General features: G+C 43.4%; 1 protein-coding gene across 1 annotated transcript in view; it reads left to right on the top strand.

The window, feature by feature from the left end:
• LOC122922196 (photoreceptor outer segment membrane glycoprotein 2-like) overlaps positions 1 to 19,615 on the top strand; it is a 39,272-nt gene extending 19,657 nt beyond the window's left edge. The window contains exons 2-4 of the mRNA XM_044272718.1: positions 11,799 to 12,423; positions 17,210 to 17,456; positions 19,349 to 19,615. Coding sequence (XP_044128653.1) covers positions 11,843 to 12,423; positions 17,210 to 17,456; positions 19,349 to 19,615 — 1,095 coding nt within the window. The 5' untranslated portion in view covers positions 11,799 to 11,842. The remainder of the gene's footprint in view (positions 1 to 11,798; positions 12,424 to 17,209; positions 17,457 to 19,348) is intronic.
• The last annotated feature ends 284 nt before the right edge of the window (positions 19,616 to 19,899 follow it).

The raw sequence follows: 19,899 nt of genomic DNA, 5'->3' as shown, positions 1-19,899 counted from the left end.
TCGAGGTAAGGCCGCATCCTTCCCAGCCGCACTGGCGTCTCCCCCTTTTCCAAAACCGTCCGCCCCTCTCTGCTTACCTCCCCTAAAACATTGCAATGCTCCGTGTGACCCGCCGCAAGTGGAGCATTCGTGCTTAAACTTGCACTTTGCCCCAAACTTGCAACCCCCCTCGTTAAAAAGGAAGCACAGCCCCTTTGCGGATGCCACTGTAAATCCGGACTGCCCCCCACTACTAGATAGCCCCCAAAAGGACTGCCCTGCCCTAACCGGCGCCGTCACCTTCAACCACAAGGCGATATCCTTGTGGTCCCATTTTATCCCCGGACGCACTGCCTTCCGCTGCCTGAACTGCTCGTCGTAACGCAGCCACGCAATACCCCCATACACCCTATACGCCTCCACTATCAAGATAACAAAAAAGTGCAGAGCAGCACTCCGGCTCCTTTTCCCTAATGACACTAGCCAAAATCGTGAACGCTTGTAACCAGTTGGCAAACGTCCGCGGAATTAACCAGTGTCTCCGTCTCTCTTCCTCCTCCTTCTTGCCCTCATCTCGCTTTGCCCTATCCAAATTAAATTTTTCTAAGGGAAGCAGGGAAAAAATATCCACATACTCCCCTTTCCATATTTTCTCCCTTAACTCATGTTTCAAATGGGCACCCAACGGTCCCTTGAAACAGACGTACACTTCACCTTTAGCCCTGTCATCTAACCTCGCCACTTCTTCCTCCCCAGACCCCCCCCGCTTGCGTTTGCACCGATACCGTACTCGCCCGCGCCTCCGGAGCCCCCGTCCCAACGCCCCCAACCCCGCCAAGGCCCCCAACACCCCACGCCGGTAACGGGGACAGCCCCCCCTACCCAAGCCCGCAACCAAACCCGCCAAGCCTCCCAACAACTGACCTAAACCCCTACCTAGATCCGACTGGGACCCCCTACCTAGATCTGACTGGGACACCCCATCCCTGCCCGCTAAATCAACCCCCAACTGCACTACAGAACCGCAAGGTGCCTCACCTGGCTGCATGAGTGCTGTGACCCTACCAGCCGCAGATCCTGAATCCAGATGTCCCGACCTCCTTGGATCCTCTTCAGCCAGATGTCCCCTGACCGTGCTGGAGTCAGGGACGTAGCTCCCAGAGCGCACCCGTCCATCTTCAGAGGAGGCGGATCCTCCCTCCTCTTCTCTGAATGTTCCCGCCGAGGGCCTGCTGGAGCCAGACTCCTCCCCCGCAGCAGCCCATCTAATCCTCCATCTTGACTTTGACGAGGGACCCCAGCCACCGGTCCATAGGCTGGGGCCGCCGTTCCAGGTCCGGACTCCAAACGCCGGGTCAACCGCCGGGCAGACCTGGCACGGCCTGCGGGTGGGCTCCGCCGACTCCTTGGATTCCTTCCACATCTGGGGGTATAGGGAGGCATTGAATCAGCTGCCCCCTGGCGTGAAGGGTCCCTGGTGGGGCTCCGTTTTCGGCGCTGAGCCCGAGGGGATGCCATTTCCCGGCTGGGGCGCGCCGGTGGCCTGGGACGCCACGGGTGGAAGCACAGCTGGAACCTCCGCCTCCCCTCGCAGCAGCTCCTGTACTCGATCCTGCAGCCACCCTTCTCCTCGCTCCGCTGCCGCCCTCCGCAACTCCTGGATAATCACCTCCATGTCAGCCACCGGTAAGTAGGACCTGGCGCTTGTCTCACAAAATGGCCCCTAACCGGCTGCTGCCCCCCACTTTTAACCCCTCGGACACCCCCACTTAATTAAACCCACCAATCCCTGTTCTGGGGGGGTCTCACTAACCACCCCCCCGTCATGGTCGCCTCCCCTACAGGCTCCCGCCCCCCAGTCCAGCTCTACTTTACATGCAAAGCGAGATATTTCAAGCCTTTATTTGATATAATTTGGATGATTATGGCTTACAGCTTATGAAACCCCAAAGTCACAATTTTGAGGTACCCTTTGCTCAGGGGATATGGATTAATTAGCTGACTAGAGTGTGACACTGAGCCTCGAATATTGAACCTTTTCACAAAATTCTAATTTTATGCTGCATTAATGCAATTCCTTTTAATTTGCATTACTGAAAAAAAATTAACTTTTGCACAATATTCTAATTTTTCGAGTTTCACCTGTATTTTTGTTCAGTGTAGCTTTCCTCAGCATATGTTAGGAACATGGGAGACACTTATAAACCGTCAATTACTTCACCATGTGAGACACCACAGTGGGTAAGTAACTGGCTCAGTGATAGAAAACAGAGGGTGGTTATTAATGGTACACACTCAGATTGGGTCACTGTGACTAGTGGGGTACCTCAGGGATCAGTATTGGGCCCTATTCTCTTCAATATATCTATTAATTATCTTGTAGAAGGCTTGCACAGTAAAATATCAATTTTTGCAGATGACACTAAACTGTGTAAAGTAATTAACATGGAAGAGGACAATATACTGCTACAGATGGATCTGAATAGATTGGAGGCTTGGGCAGAGAAGTGGCAAATGAGGTTTAACACTGACAAATGTAAGGTTATGCACATGGGAAGGAATAATGCAAGCCACCCGTACATACTAAATGGTAAAACACTGGGAAACACTGACATGGAAAAGGACCTAGGAATTTTTCATAAACAGCAAACTAAGCTGTAGAAACTAGTGTCAGACAGCTGCTGCCAAGGCCAATAAGATAATGGGCTGCATCAAAAGGGACATACAGTCAGGTCCATAAATATTGGGACATCGACACAATTCAAATTTTTTGGGCTCTATACACCACCACAACAGATTTTAAAGGAAACAAACAAGATGTGCTTTAACTGCAGACTGTCAGCTTTAATTTGAGGGTATTTACATCCAAATCAGGTGAACGGTGTAGGAACAGTTTGCATATGTGCCTCCCACTTGTTAAGGGGCCAAAAGTAATGGGACAATTGGCTTCTCAGCTGTTCCATGGCCAGGTGTGTGTTATTCCCTCATTATCCCAATTACAATGAGCAGATAAAAGGTCCAGAGTTCATTTCAAGTGTGCTATTTGCATTTGGAATCTGTTGCTGTCAACACTCAAGATGAGATCCAAAGAGCTGTCACTATCAGTGAAACAAGCCATCATTAGGCTGAAAAAACACAACAAACCCATCAGAGAGATAGCAAAAACATTAGGCATGACCAAAACAACTGTTTGGAACATTCTTAAAAAGAAGGAACGCACCGGTGAGCTCAGCAACACCAAAAGACCCGGAAGACCACGGAAAACAACTGAGGTGGACGACCGAAAAATTATTTCCCTGGTGAAAAAAACACCCTTCACAACAGTTAGCCAGATCATGAACACTCTCCAGGAGGTAGGTGTATGTGTGTCAAAGTCAACAATCAAGAGAAGGTTTCACCAGAGTGAATACAGAGGGTTCACCACAAGATGTAAACCATTGGTGAGCCTCAAAAACAGGAAGGCCAGATTAGAGTTTGCCAAACGACATCTAAAAAAGCCTTCATAGTTCTGGAACAACATCCTATGGACAGATGAGACCAAGATCAACTGTACCAGAGTGATGGGAAGAGAAGAGTATGGAGCAGGAACTGCTCATGATCCTAAGCATACCACCTCATCAGTGAAGCATGGTGGTGGTAGTGTCATGGCGTGGGCATGTATGGCTGCCAATGGAACTGGTTCTCTTGTATTTATTGATGATGTGACTGCTGACAAAAGCAGCAGGATTAATTCTGAAGTGTTTCGGGCAATATTATCTGCTCATATTCAGCCAAATGCTTTAGAACTCATTGGACGGCGCTTCACAGTGCAGATGGACAATGACCCAAAGCATACTGCAAAAGCAACCAAGGAGTTTTTTAAGGGAAAGAAGTGGAATTTTATGCAATGGCCAAGTCAATCACCTGACCTGAATCCGATTGAGCATGCATTTCACTTGCTCAAGACAAAACTGAAGGGAAAATGCCCCAAGAACAAGCAGGAACTGAAGACAGTTGCAGTAGAGGCCTGGCAGAGCATCACCAGGGATGAAACCCAGCGTCTGGTGATGTCTATGCGTTCCAGACTTCAGGCTGTAATTGACTGCAAAGGATTTGCAACCAAGTATTGAAAAGTTAAAGTTTGATTTATGATTATTATTCTGTCCCATTACTTTTGGTTCCTTAACCCCTTAAGGACTTAGGACGTACCGGTACGCCATGTTTGCCGAGTCCTTAAGGACCAAGGGCGTACCGGTACGTCCTAAGTTAAAAATTACATTGCGGCGCGGCGGGGGTTAATCGGAACAGGATGTCCGCTGAAGTAATTCAGCAGGCATCCTGTCACAACGCCGGGGGGGGGGGTTCATGTGACCCCCCCGCATCGGCGATCGCCGCAAACCGCAGGTCAATTGAGACCTGCGGTTTGCGGTTTTACCTTATGCGGCGGGCGGCGGTGCCATCAGGTCCCCATGATGCCTTCCTTAGGCATCTGCACTGCCTTCCGGTGACGAGCCTGTGAGATCCAGCCCCCGGGATCTCACAGGCCGGAAGCTGTATGAGTAATACACACAGTATTACTCATACAGCCAATGCATTCTAATACAGAAGTATTGGAATGCATTGTAAAAGGGATTAGACCCCCAAAAGTTGAAGTCCCAAAGTGGGACAACAAATAAAGTAAACAAAAAGTTGAAAAAACAAGGTTTTCCCCCAAAATTTTTTAAAGTTTCAAGTAAAAATAAACAAAAACTTAATTTTCCCCAAATAAAGTTTAAAAAATAGGGAAAGTTGACATATTAGGTATCGCCGCGTCCGTATCGACCGGCTCTATAAAAATATCACATGACCTAACCCCTCAGATGAACACCGTAAAAAATAAAAAATAAAAACTGTGCTAAATAAACCATTTTTTGTCACCTTACATCACAAAAAGTGTAATAGCAAGCGATCAAAAAGTCACACGCACCCCAAAATAGTGCCAATAAAACAGTCATCTCATCCCGCAAAAATCATACCCTATCCAAGGTAATCGCCCAAAAACTGAAAAAATTATGTCTCTCAGACTATGGAAACACTAAAACATGATTTTTTTGGTTTAAAAAAAGAAATCATTGTGTAAAACTTACATAAATAAAAAAAGTATACATGTTAGGTATCGCCGCAACCTGCTCTATAAAAATATCACATGATCTAACCTGTCAGATGAATGTTGTAAATAACAAAAAATAAAAAAACTGTGCCAAAACAGCTTTTTCTTGTTACCTTGCCTCACAAAAAGTGTAATATAGAGAAACCAAAAATCATATGTACCCTAAACTAGTTCCAACAATACTGCCACCCTATCCCGTAGTTTCTAAAATGGGGTCACTTTTTGGGAGTTTCTACTCTAGGGGCACATCAGGGGGGCTTCAAATGGGACATGGTGTCAAAAAAAAACCAACTGTCTAGCAAAATCTGCCTTCCAAAAACCGTATGGCATTCCTTTCCTTCTGCGCCCTTTTTACAACCACATATGTGGTGTTTCTGTAAACTAAAGAATCAGGGCCATAAATATTCAGTTTTGTTTGGCTGTTAACCCTTGCTTTGTTACTGGGAAAAATGGATTAAAATGGAAAATTTTCCAAAAAGCTGAAATTATGAAATTTCATCTCCATTTGCCAATAACTAAAGGGTTAACGACCTTTGTAAAATCTGTTTTGAATACCTTGAGGGGTGTAGTTTCTTAGATGGGGTCACTTTTATGGAGTTTCTACTCTAGGGTTTCATCAGGGGGGCTTCAAATGGGACATGGTATCAAAAAAACCAGTCCAGCAAAACCTGCCTTCCAAAAACCGTATGGCATTCCTTTCATTCTGTGCCCTGCCGTGTGCCCGTACAGTAGTTGACGACCACATATGGGGTGTTTCTGTAAACTACAGAATCAGGGCCATAAATATTGAGTTTTGTTTGGCTGTTAACCCTTGCTTTGTTACTGGGAAAAATGGATTAAAATGGAATTGGCCATAGGGTGTGCTCACTCTCCCTATGGCTTTTGAACGGTTAGCACACACAATAATTTTCACTTTGGGGTACGTAAGACACCTTCCCCTAAAGGAGGGTGCCTGAGCAATAGGTTCTAGTCCGGTAGTATCCTGCAAAGTTGAGCTGACTTCTGCCTGTTTCTCGGATTTGACCTTTTGCTGCTTGACCCAACCTCTGTCTGGTTTCCATACGGACTATGAGCTGCCAGGGGACTGCCAGGATAACACCCTTAGGGCTCATGCACACAAACGTTTTTTCTTTCCGTGTCTGTTCCGTTTTAGTTTTTTTTTGGGACCATATGAGGAACCACTCATTTCAATGGTTCTGCAAAAAAACTTAAGTTACTCCGTGTGCATTCCGTTTCCGTATGTCCGTTCCGCCAAAAAATAGAACATGTCTTATTATTATCCGCTTTACGGAAAAGGATAGTACTGTTCTGTTAGGGGCCGGACGTTCCGTTCTGCAAAATACGGAATGCACATGGACATCGCCCGTATTTTTTGTGGATCAGTTTTTTGGCAGGCCACAAAATACATACAGTGGTGTGCATGAGCCCTTTCAGGCAAGCATGTTAATTCTGGAAAACATGCTCCGTGTGTAATCTGTATTACTCGTCCTGAATGCTGCTCCTGTGAAACGTACTCACAGCATAAGGGCTTATTCAGATGGCCTTATGCTGTCTGCAAAAATGCGTATCCGTTTTTTTGCGGACAGTTTAGCAGTTTATATTGTATTGTATTCTGATGTTTATTATATGTTTTTATTCATACTAATGATATTCGTTCCTTATGCCCATATGTGAGTGCTCGGACTATTCTACATTTCAATCGAAAATTATGTAGGTTTCCTAAAGCCGAAAACCCTGACGCTTGTGACCAAGGATGCGCCTAAGAATACGGTTTGGTTATATACAACTGAAATGTAGCACATACATGATAAACTATGATAACAAAGATTTATACACATATGACATAACTGGACGATTCCTTACAGACCACATCTAGCGTATTCTTGTACAGAGTGTGGGTGGAAGTCATGCCAACCCCGCCTTTGAATGTGATCAGAGACCAAGTCAGTGCCAAGCTCACAGAAGTTCTACACAGAACCTGTACCGAGAGTTGCGTTCTGAGGTTAACAGGTTTCTTTGACCTGTGCTGCGTCTGCCAATGTTACTGTGCCATCTTTGAGTGGAGTACCATGTTAGGGTCAAGAGCCACACACCAAAAACTGACCATGTTACACAGAACCATATAGATCTAAAAATATTATGATGTATGTCACCTCAACAACAAAATTATTGGAATGCACCCGAATATTTATGCGTTTAGAATGGTACAAAAACTTTTCAGTGAAGCAACAGCTAACATCACAGATCTGCCATCGCCTCTCGTATATCCTATTTAGTAAAGTGCTTTGCAGCATCTACCAGAAGGAGCACAATTAAATCTGTAAGCCATTATTAGTCCAGCAGGGATTACTGCAGCCAGACTCTTCACTCGGCAAATCTTCATCTTATGTTTTCTGCTCCTGCTGACAAAAAGAATCTTCCCAAACCTTGGCGGAACCATATTAGCCTACGATCACTTAGAATCCAATCCAGTGCATAGCCTTGAGTACATTGCTCAGGATACACGTGACAGGTATTCACTTCATATAAGGTAACGCGATACAGGTAAGTGTAGACATAGCCTGATGCTAACATGGTTGAAAATCATTTCATTCTATCTCTCGATTGATCTCATCTTTCGATCTATCTATCTCATAGCTATCTATCTCTTTATCTGTCTACATCTATCTATCTCTCATTCTATCTATGTCTCGATCCCTCTATGTCTTGAATTATCTATGTCCCAATCTATCACTCGATCTGTCTCTTGATCTCATATCTATCAATCTATCTCTCTGTCATGTCACATTTGTACTTACCTGCACTAGGTCTATAATAGGGCAATATTATCACGTTATCTGCAACTGTCCCATAAAGTTGGGCATACACATTAGGTAAAAGTCAGCCTATCCCTCTGATTTTGGTGCGATTGGCTGACTATTGTATATGGGACCCTCTCAACAACCCAACGAGCTCCCATGTGCAGGGTGGTAATCACACCCAACTTTTTGATGCATTTTTTTTTTTTAAGCTAAAGCCATAAGTGGATCCAGCAAGAAGGAGAAGTACAAGTCCTACTTTATATTTCTCATTCCCTTCCAACCCACTTCTGGCTTTGGCTAAAAAAACTGCCACAAAAAGTTGCGTGTGACACCAGACTAAATGGTAAAGTCATGGGACAGTCGGATAAACAAGCTACATCCAACAGCTATCTCAAATGTATGGCCTGCTATTGAACCCCAAGAGCATAAAGGCCCCTTTACAAGGGCAGAAAATGGATCTGATCAAGTGATAAGCGAGTCGTCATTCGAGTCGTTAACATTCAAACCCTTTAGATGTTCAGAGTATCGTGTAAAAATTTGTGAGTACGATCATGTAATAGATCATTTCTCAGGCAAACACCGATGTGGAGTCGTATGTGCTGTATATGATACCTGGACGGCGAGCGATGGCTTCGGCGTCTACATCAGCGATTGCAAGAATGACAAACTAAACAACTATTGCTTGTCCTTCGATCACTCAATGCTTTTGCACTCCTCGATAATTGATCACTTTTTCGCTCAATGTTATGATTTTTTTAAAATGGTTATCCAGTCGTGTAAAGGGGCCTTAACGATCAGTATATATCGTCGACTACAAGCGAAGCACTAAGTTGTAATAATCAAAATTGCAATGTCTCCGAAACTACATCTAATTCACAGTCCTCACAAATCAATAGGACAGAAACTTTAGACCAATGCATGAGAAAAATGCTCCGACCACTATGTTACCCATCATTTACATAATCCTACAAAGGCAGAGTTCACTGTATTTCACAAGATCATACGTGGTCCTTGATAACCAGGAGTTAAATGGCATTTCGTTTGGCGATATATCATTTCATATCAGGGAAAGCAAGAGAGTTAGGCTACTTTCATATTAGCGTTAGCAGGATATGGCAGGCTGTTCCGGCAGGGGAATAGCCTGCCGGATTCGTACTAACGCTAGCCCACAAGTGCCGCCGGAAGTACGCTCCAGCCCCATTCACTATAATAGGTATGGGCTAGAGGTCCGCCCGCAGCACAGCAAACATGCCGAGAGGCGGTTGGACAAAAAACACAGCATGCTGCCGAAACAGCCTGCCGGACCCTGCTAACGCTGATGTGACAGTAGCCTTAATGCTGCTACTATGTTTTCACCATAAAATAAATGTTCTTATATTTTAGAAGACAAAAAAGATAAATTACTTTGCTACAAAATGAACTTTTTTTTAGCCCTATGAAAATGTGTTCTCTTTATTGTCCAATATGGAAAATTATTGTCAAATTTTTGTGGTGTTCCCTGGCTGTTGTAGATGATAAACGTTTATGAGCAGGGCGCTCTCTCCTAAGTAGGGTGGACTGTCCCACCAGCTAATCCTTTGGTGGCCCTGGCCCTAACATAATAATGATCCCCAAAAGTCCAACAGAAGATAACCAATAGAAAGCTGACTTTGGAATCAATCACTTGCCACTAGAGTTATTCCTCTTACTCATGGGTTGACTATGTGTTCAATCTTACTGATTATATGTCATGAGGGTTAAATGCTAACAGTGCTATTATAAGTGGGTTTATAGATGGTGGGCATCAGAATAATTTGCTTTGGGGGGGGCAAAGGAACTCCACACACATTTGGACTGTATTCATATTTATGATATACCAGTAAGTGTATCCTGCTTCCATTGCATGTTATTTTGTGCTTGCCATTAGAGGGGTGCTCCAGGAATACAGATTTTTCAGCAAGTGCCCACAGCCTACTTCTGTAAACAGAAGATTCATACTTACCTGCTCCCAGCCACCCAGTCCTCTGCTGTGTCCATATTCTGGTCCCTGGCTTGTTTTCTTCCGGTGCTGCATAGGCATGGTCACATGCTCTGCTGCAGCCAATAACTGGCTTCAGCAGTGATGTGCAGCTTCTGGCCACATCCCAGCTGAAGTCAGTCAATGGTTGCAACACGGCTTGCAGTGCCTGAAGAAAACAAACTGGAAATATTCTGGTGGGCCGATGCCCAGGGGGCCGCTTGAGTCCTCCTCACGGTTGGCCAGTGGAAGTTTTTGGGGACGTATTTTGTGCTTCTGGCAGTATTTTGTGATGGACTGTTGAATTTGGCTCTGTTGGGGGTGGTATAATGGGCCACAATATGGTATTGCTGGCCCTGTCTTCCATCAATTTGGACCCAACTACAAAATGGGGCCATTTTAAGTATTTTTCCAGGGCCACTTTAAGTTCCCAGTCCGCACCAGGGTGCCGAGAAGTAACATAGTATATAATTCCGAAAAAAGACATTTGTCCATTCAGTTCGGCCTGTTATCCTGCAAGTTGATCCAGAGGAAGGCAAAAAAAAACTTTGAGGTAGAAGCCAATTTTCCCCACTTAAGGGGGAAAAAATTCCTTCCCGACTCCAATCAGAATAACTCCCTGGATCAATGACCCCTACCTAGTAGCTATAACCTGTAATATTATTACACTCCAGAAATACATCCAGGCCCCTCTTGAATTCCTTTATTGTACTCCCCATCACCACCTCCTCAGGCAGAGAGCTCCATAGTCTCACTGCTCTTACCATAAAGAATCCTCTTCTATGTTTGTGTACAAACCTTCTTTCCTCCAGACGCAGAGGATGTCCCCTCGTCACAGTCACAGTCCTGGGGATAAATAGATGATGGGAGAGATCTCTGTACTGACCCGATATATTTATACATAGTAATAAGATCTCCCTTCTGTCATCTTTTTTCTAAAGTGAATAACCCTAAAATTGATAATCTTTCAGGGTATTGTAGTCGCCCCATTCCAGTTATTACTTTAGTTGCCCTCCTCTGAACCCTCTCCAGCTCTGCTATGTCTGCCTTGTTCACAGGAGCCCAGAACTGTGCACAGTACTCCATGTGTGGTCTGACCAGTGATGTGTAAAGTGGTAGGACTATGTTCTCATCACGGGCATCTATGCCCCTTTGGATGCAACCCATTATCTTATTGACCTTGGCAGCAGCTGTCTGACACTGGTTTCTACAGCTTAGTTTGCTGTTTATTAAAATTCCTAGGTCATTTTCCATGTCAGTGTTACAGAGTGTTTTACCATTTAGTATGTACGGGTGGCTTGCATTATTCCTTCCCATGTGCATAACCTTACATTTGTCAGTGTTAAACCTCATCTGCCACTTCTCTGCCCAAGCCTCCAATCTATCCAGATCCATCTGTAGCAGTATACTGTCCTCTTCCGTGTTTAGTGTCAACTGCAAAAATTGATGACGCTAAAGTATAAATCTTCTGTTTACAGAGGCAAGCTGTAGGTACTTGCTGAAAAATCAGCATTCCCAGAAAACCCCTTTATTGCAAACTTGGAGAGGTATGGTATATCAACAGGATATGCTATAAATGTCTAATAGATAGAAACCCCCCATTGGAGCCACAGCTATGAGGATATTTCAGTGATTGTGAGCCAACACCAGGCACAGGTCAGAAACAGAACAGGTGCTAATCTTTCTATTATGCCTTATCTCTATGCAGCCTTCACCCTTGGTTTTGGCTCTTAATCACTGATCAAACACCGACTGTGTAAAAGTGGCCTAAGGGACTTGTCTATAGAAGAAAATATAAAAGGAAATAATAGTCACCATTTGTTATTCCGCTATGATGACATTATATCAACCTTGTATAACAATATCACATAACTCTGCTATTATGTTTCTATAGTGTGAAGACAACCGCTTACCTGCATTAGATTTCTTGAATACAAGATGGCAGTTCTTAAAGTAAAATTCTCTAAGACAAGAAGGGGAAAATTAGCTCAAGTCTTATGGATTCTTAACTGGATCTCTGTGGTGACCGGACTCATTATTTTTAGCCTTGGTCTCTATTTGAAAATTGAAATCAAGAAACGTAGTGAGTTCATGTTAAGTGGAAATATCCAATCTGTTCCCAACATGCTCATTGCTGTAGGCACCATAGCTTGCATCATTAACTTCTTTGGTGGAAAGATCTGTTATGACTTTTCGGATGCCAATAAGTTTTCTAGATGGAAGCTGTTTATTTTACCCTATATAATCTGCACATTTTTCTTTACATTTTGCGTCTTTGCTGGAGCCATTATGTGCTATACGATGAGAAACGAGGTGGAGTCTGCCCTATATCGTGGACTCAAAGATGCTTTGAGGTATTACAAAGACACAGACATCCCTGGACGTTGTTTCTTAAAAACGTCAATAGACTTACTTCAAATTGAATTCCAGTGTTGTGGGAACAATGGTTTCCGGGACTGGTTTGAAATACAGTGGATATCTGTACGTTACCTGGATATGAGTTCCAAAGACACCGTAGAGTAAGTACAGGTGCCTTGTCAACACCTTTAATTTGACCTTTATTTGTGCATGGGAAAGGTGATTTTTTTATGGCAGCCATTCGTAATCCAGAAGGGTGAGAGCTGCTGCTTATAGCACTTCTCTGCTCTGGCTGAAAGAGGAGGTCAGCTTTAAGTCAAGGGGGCAGCGGCTTCCTTGCTTCAAGTCAAGGTAAGAACGCCCCCTAATCGTCCCCTCTTTTTTTAGATTGACAGCCTGCAGTGCGGCTGGGATTGCATAAGTCTTGCGCATGCGCAGAGTGCCGCCGGAACCCAGCTAACAGCGGCAGCTGGAGACAGAAACGCACCTTACAAAGGAGCGCACCGCGCATGCGCGAGACTTATGCGATCCTGGCCGCACTGCAGGCTGTCAATCTAACAGAAGAGGGGACGCTTGGGGGCGTGCTTACCTTGACTTGAAGTAAGGAAGCCGCTGCCCCCTTGACTTCAAGCTGACCGGCAAGATAGCGCTGATGGCGATTAAAACATAGTTTTTTTAACCTATGGAGCATCAGACTAACGGATCAAACATATGACCAGACTGGGGGCTACTATGAGGTAATGCTGCCCTTTTTATATGCGTTTTTGAGGAGACAGGTTCCCTTTAATAGTAGCCAGTAATTTATGATGCTCTGTCTGCATTGGAAACATGTTGGAGATAAATGTCTCCAACAGTGGCATACAGGTCACAGCATTCAAAATTGCAACTAGACCCAAAAATCAGGAAGGTCCACAGGCCACCATCCCCACACTAATGCTAACTGGGCCCAGCAGGACAGTAGCAGGGAGTTGTAACCTTACCAATCACCCCACTGAGGCAGAGCATCCTTGTCATGATCCATGGGACCATCAGGATCTGTCACGACATTGACATTTCCTCAACTCAGGGACCTCTGCTCTTTCAAGTGACCCAGCGATGGAGCCGCCAGTGCCCTGCCATGGAACAATTCATTATCAAGAGAGCAAGGGTGAACAGCACAAAAGGATTACGATGTTCAGATCTGTTCCGAGGGGAAAAGAACGTTGACCACTGGGCTTGGCCTTTTTCTAAATTATTGTGATATACAGCAATACACATATAAAAGAGGATACTATTACTTGGGGCACAAATGAGGCACAATGGGGGAATTACTAGTATGTGAGGGCACTATTACTTTGTGGAGACACACCGAGGCAATGTTATTTTGTAGGGGCACTCAGAGAGGCATTGGGAGAGAAGACATCAATTGTGGGTCACTGGATGTAACTATATACATTTTCCACTGTGTAGAAGTAGTACCTGACCATTATTTGGTGACTGTATTATTACAGGTTTACTAAGTTACACAGAACTGAGCTGCGGTATCTACTGTAAGCTTGCTGTGTTATAAAAGTTGTCTTCATGAATGCAGTTGTATTAATATTTTTGGGAGGATGGGGGGGTGGGTACGTGTCTTGGGTATTTATGCTGCTGATCTTTTAAGACCCTAGCAAATGTACCTGCATTCTACTGCTGCATCAATAGGTCACCAGAGATGATACATTGGTGGACCCAGCATATCGACTGAAAGTTACTGTGGGCTGCAACCATGAAGAGAAATTGAGCAAGGGGTTCCAAGTTAAACCTTTCCACCAGGGCCTTTAGCTATGCCCCTGGTGTCTATGACTGTTGGTTTCTGCAATGCAATCTGCACACAGCATGTTATAGAGCAGGAGGGGATTGATATATAGTTCTGGGGAAAAAGGCTCAGTAAAACTTTTAATTTATACTTTTATATGCTCGCTTTCTCTTAACTTAAGACTGCCCCTGTCTACAGCTATCAGTGAATATCTATCTCTGTATACACACTTACACAGAGAATGCCATAATTCACTGATAACACCTCCCCATGAACAGATATCAGTGACTGACAGCTATCCTATATCTGTATACACACTTACACAGAGAATGCTATCAATCACTTCCCGTGTACAGCTATCAGTGTACAGCTATCAGTGTACAGCTATCAGTGTACAGCTATCAGTGTACAGCTATCAGTGACTGACATCTATCTCTGTATAAACATTTACACAGAGAATGCTATCAATCACTGATAACACCTCCTCGTGTACAGCTATCAGTGACTGACAGCTATCTCTGTATACACACTTACACAGAGAATGTTATCAATCACTGATAACACCTTCCCATGTACAACTATCAGTGACTGACAGCTATCTCTGTATACACACTTACACAGAGAATGTTATCAATCACTGATAACACCTTCCCATGTACAACTATCAGTGACTGACAGCTATCTCTGGCCATTAGGAACTTAGCTTTCAACCCTTAAAGGGCTTGTCTGCCTTTTTCTTACTGATGATCTATCCTTTGAATATGTCACCAGCATCTGATCGGCAGGGGTGCAACACCCCGGATCATCAGTAAGAAAAACGCGGACAACCCCTTTAAGGCATCCATGCACATACGACAGGAATGGCCGCTACTGCTCGATAGCATATGTCGGTGGAAAGAAGAATTGGGCATTTTGTATTTTAACGAGAGTTTAGCCACCGTCAGAACTGTCTAGCAGTGACTTATTCCACTCTCCCTGAGCATGCATATATGGAGGAGTCAGGAAAAATAGAGGATGCTAAACAAATGTTTGGTGCATGGCAAACCATAGATTATTGTCCTCACCATTTTCAAGATAGATTATTGCTTGCTACTTTTAAGTTAGATAATCTGTTTACTTCCAAAAGATAAAAACCTGTCCTGGTCATGAGATGATCCCACAGATTGTTTTAGATGCAGTACAGTTGTCAGAGCTCATTTGTAATGAGCAGAGCACATGATCAGGAGCGGTTTTCTGTTTATTAGAGAAGTTCCTGAGTGCAGTCTCTTATCCATGCCACTATAACCACTACTTTCTTACAGTGCATTTGCCTGGGGCCCTTTTACAAGGGGCAAAAGAGCAGGCAATGAGGTAGAATGAGGCAATTCATTACCAATCACAGCCTGCTCGTTACCTGCATTTACATGCAGCAATGATCTGTGATGTATGGAGGATAAATGATCGTTCCTGCGATCACTTATCCCCAGTTTTATTACACAGGGTGTAAGTTGGCGCTGCATAAAAATGCGATCACCCAACAAATCAGCCTTTGCTCATTTGTCAGGTTATTAGAGGCATCTTTACACCAATTATTGGGAATGGACATTCGAACAAATGTTCCTTCCCAATAATTGTCCCAAGTCTTGGCCTATGCAAAAGAGCCCTTACACTACAATGGAAAATTGTCCAGGCAGAGGACAGGATATATACATAGAGGGGGAAATTTACTAATCTATTTACGCCACAGAAGTAGCATAAATAGCTTCTATATTTTGTCACGAGCCTTTTTTCCATTTTGCAGAGAAAAGACGGTGTGGCATGGAAGCAGGCAGACCAGCTCATTTATCATTTTCCACGCAGTGTTTTGGTGCTGAAAATGGCTTATATCTACGTCAGCAAGAGACCTGGCGTACAGTTAAAAGGGTTTTCCAAGATTTTATAACTGATGACCTATCCTCTGGATAGGTTACCAGTATCTGATTGGTGGAGTCCGACACCTGGGCCCCCGCTGATTAGCTGTTTGAAAAGGCACAGACAGACATTTTGGTCTCAAGTCCTTCTGCACTGCTGGAGGAAGCGCCAAATTCAGGTAGAGAGGCAGGCCTCCACATAATTTTGGCGCTTCATCTGGAAGGCTGTGCAACAGCCTTAAAGGTTTTTTCGAGACTTTATAACTAATGACCTATGCTGTGGACCCCCACCGATCAGATACTAATGACCTATCCACAGCATATAGGTCATTGGTTATAAAGTCTCGGAAAACCCCTTTAAGGCTGTTGCACAGCCTGACAGATGAAGCGCCCAAGTTTTGTGGAGGCCTGCCTCTCTACCTGAATTTGGCGCCTCCTCCGGCAGTGCAGAAGGACTTGAGACCAAAATGTCTGTCCATGCATCTTTTCCAGGTACTGTGTGTCCTTGCAGTAGGTGTAAGCCAGGCATCCTCAAACTTCGGCCCTCCAGCTGTTGCAAAACTACAACTCCCAGCATGCCCGAACAGCCTACAGGTATCAGCCTACAGCAGGGCATTGTGGGAGTTGTAGTTTTACAACAGCTGGAGGGCTGCAGTTTGAGGATGCCTGGTGTAAGCAATCATCTTACAAGTACAATCTACTCTTGCAAACTGCTTAGAACTGATGTATGTTACAATATCCATCTCTTTACATGGTCAGCACATTACAAGGCAATTAAAACATGGAACCCTTTTTTTGACCTGTACAATAAAAAGATAGATAAACCACAATACAATACAATACCTTCGGGACCACGACTGGGCTTTTCACTGTCTTTGAGATGTAAATCCAGTTTCTTCCAAATGGTTAACACCAGTATTATAAATGTACACACCAGACAAGGCTTCCACAAGCTGATCTTATTAGATGTCCATACCGTCATACCTAATACAGATGATTCACGCTCCAGTTACAGTGGCTTCAGATTACAATATTTCTAATATAGCATGGACTTTCCTGGGCCAGCAGATCAGCAGTACATGTGATTGCCTGGAAGATCCAGCCAATCACAATGGGCATTTCATTGGTAAAACACCTGTATTGCTGCAGTAAATGGACTGATTGACTGCCTAGTAGCGCCTCTCTGAAATACTATTTGCTCTTTACCTGTATGACCTGTTCCTGTGAACACCAGGTGAGGACAACCACATAATATTTTCTGGTATTTTTTGTCTTTTGCAGCCGTTTCAAAAGCAATGTGGATGGAAAATATTTACTGGATGGTGTTCCCTTCAGCTGCTGTAACCCCAACTCTCCCCGGCCCTGCATCCAATATCAGATTACTAACAACTCGGCTCACTATAACTATGACTACCTCTCAGAAGAGCTGAACATCTGGATCCGGGGCTGCAGACAGGCTCTCCTGGAGTATTATGACAACCTCATGCACTCGATTGGTCTCACCGTGCTTTTGGTCTGGCTCTTTGAGGTACTGCAAGGCGGAAAAAGCACTACAATATAATTGTTAAGATGACATTCAATAATATTTCAATAATATAAAAAAAGTACCAATTTATTTTGGTAAATGTAACACCAATGGACTGGTTCTTGCTCTGCTTTCTCCTCGTGGCTGTAGAAAGGCACTGCAGCAAAGACTAGATCATTAATGCTTCATACAGAAGAAATATAGCACCAATAGGTATCTACTTTATGTCTATACCTTATAGTGACCCTGGATGACACAAACATCTTTTGTTATATGAAAACATTTAAAAGGGGTCCACATAGTCGGGCCACAAAATGCCCTTGGCATATCGACCAATTTCCATACAGACATCATATATAGACAGAAGCCTGTTAGAAATGTACATGATGTAAACTGTAGTGAAGGTAATTTTCTTACTATAAACGGTATTTCTGAGTTACTACCTCCCTTCTGCTCCTCAGCAGTGTCATGTGACCAACACTCTGATCTCCAACTGACACAGGACAGGAAGTCAGTTACTTCTCTGTTAATTTATGAGACTGATACTGAGGCTCCCATAGGAATAGATACAGAAATTGGCTTCCTGTCCACACATAAGATGCTGTTATTTGGAGATGCAGAGTGCTGATCACACGACACAGCTGAGGATCAGAAGGGAGGTTATAGCTCACAAATACAGTCGCCGGTAAGAAAATTAATTTCACTACAGTTTACATCATGTATCTTTCTAACAGGTCAGAGAATAAAACTTTTTTTTGGGGGGGACTGCTTCTGTAATGTACATACTGTATTGTGGTGTATATGTTAGATGGATGCCACATACAGTATATATAATGTGAAAAAAGTCTTATCTACCACAGCTCTATGGTAGCTTTGTAACTTTAGCTTCTGCGCTTTTAATAATAATTTAGATGTAACTGGAGGCTGCAAATTGTTCCAGAATGCAAAATTTACCCATTATATTACAGGGTTTTCCCAACCAAAATCTCTCGATATTATGGCATCTACTGACTCTCAATGACCAGTATAGACTACGTGCCATCACATTTAACACAATACAATTGTACATTATATACACATGTATACATTTCCAATAAAAAAGGAAAAATTCCTTAAAATTTTATTCACATCTGTAAGAACATTGTCTGAGAGTTTCATTCCATCTAAACTTGCAAATACATATAAGAGTAACGCCGGCTCAACCCACTGATTTTGGCAGGACTGACCGCCCACCTTATGTCTATGGGGGCCTCTCAACTGTCCCCCAACAGATAATGTCAAAGGAAATAAATTCCTTTTGTTGCTTGTACGAGTGGGCACATCTATCGGGTAGTCGGGAATAATAGCTGTTGGGACAACTATTAAAGATGTATGGGCACCTTAAAGGGGATGTCCCATGGAAAATATTCTACATTTTTCAAACCAGCACCTGGATATGAATACTTTTGTAATTGTATGTACCATAATTAAAAATTTAGTACAGTCAATGTATCTGTATAGTGCCACCTGCAGATTGATCTTTTCTTTATGTCTCCGTCCACCTCAACGAGGTGGTCGCACATGCTCAGTTTAAATCTTCAACTGTCACCAGCTGTATCTACTGTTAGAAGCTGTTCCAGTTACAGATGAAAGGAAGCACCCCCTGAGCTGCCAGCTTGAAATAAATTTAGCAGAACAATTGGAGCATTCAATGAGGAGATCTATGAATCCATGTGAGGTCCAGGGCTGGTTCTAGCTTTGTTAGAAAAATGTACTATATGATGTACTATATGATGTCAGATTTTTTTTTATTATCAATCATGGCATAACCCCTTTTAAGGCCAGCTTAGAAAAAGGTAGTATTAACTTATAACACTATCATCCTAACTTATCACCCTGTCCTCTTTCTTGCTCAGCTCTCAGTGCTCACTGGTGTACGCTACCTTCAAACTGCAACGCAGAACGTCTTAATAATGGGAGACCCAGAGTCAGAATCTGATGGATGGTTACTGGAAAACAGCTGCATGGAAACTGCTAAACATAATTTCACAATTATCAAGAATCTTGGCAAAATCAACCAGATTTCCACAGTTTCGGGAAAATCTGACCCAAATATGGACATCCCAACAGCAGATTATGGACCAGATAACGTTCCACCATGCTCCATTCCAACAGACAGCTGACCACAATACCGGTTTTGGCTAATGAAAATATAAAGTACTTGGGAAGAAACTTTGATGGTTATTTTTTTATGGATTTTCAAATTGAATTATCAATATTATACCAAGGACAGAAGATGAAAAAGTCTTAAAAAAAAGTTAACTACAATAATCGCGGTCAAAGGGCTGTACAAAAAGATGATAGAATTTATGAGTATTTTATTTGTTGATAAAAAAGTGGTTATAAAAGTTGTTTCTGCACATTTAATACATTTTACCAATTACGTTACTTTCTTCTTTTATTTTTT

The sequence above is a fragment of the Bufo gargarizans genome, chromosome 11, assembly GCF_014858855.1.
Source record: "Bufo gargarizans isolate SCDJY-AF-19 chromosome 11, ASM1485885v1, whole genome shotgun sequence".
Lineage (NCBI taxonomy): Eukaryota > Metazoa > Chordata > Amphibia > Anura > Bufonidae > Bufo > Bufo gargarizans.
The sequence above is the reverse complement of the archived record's forward strand: the minus strand, read 5'-3'. Positions and strand labels throughout refer to the sequence as shown.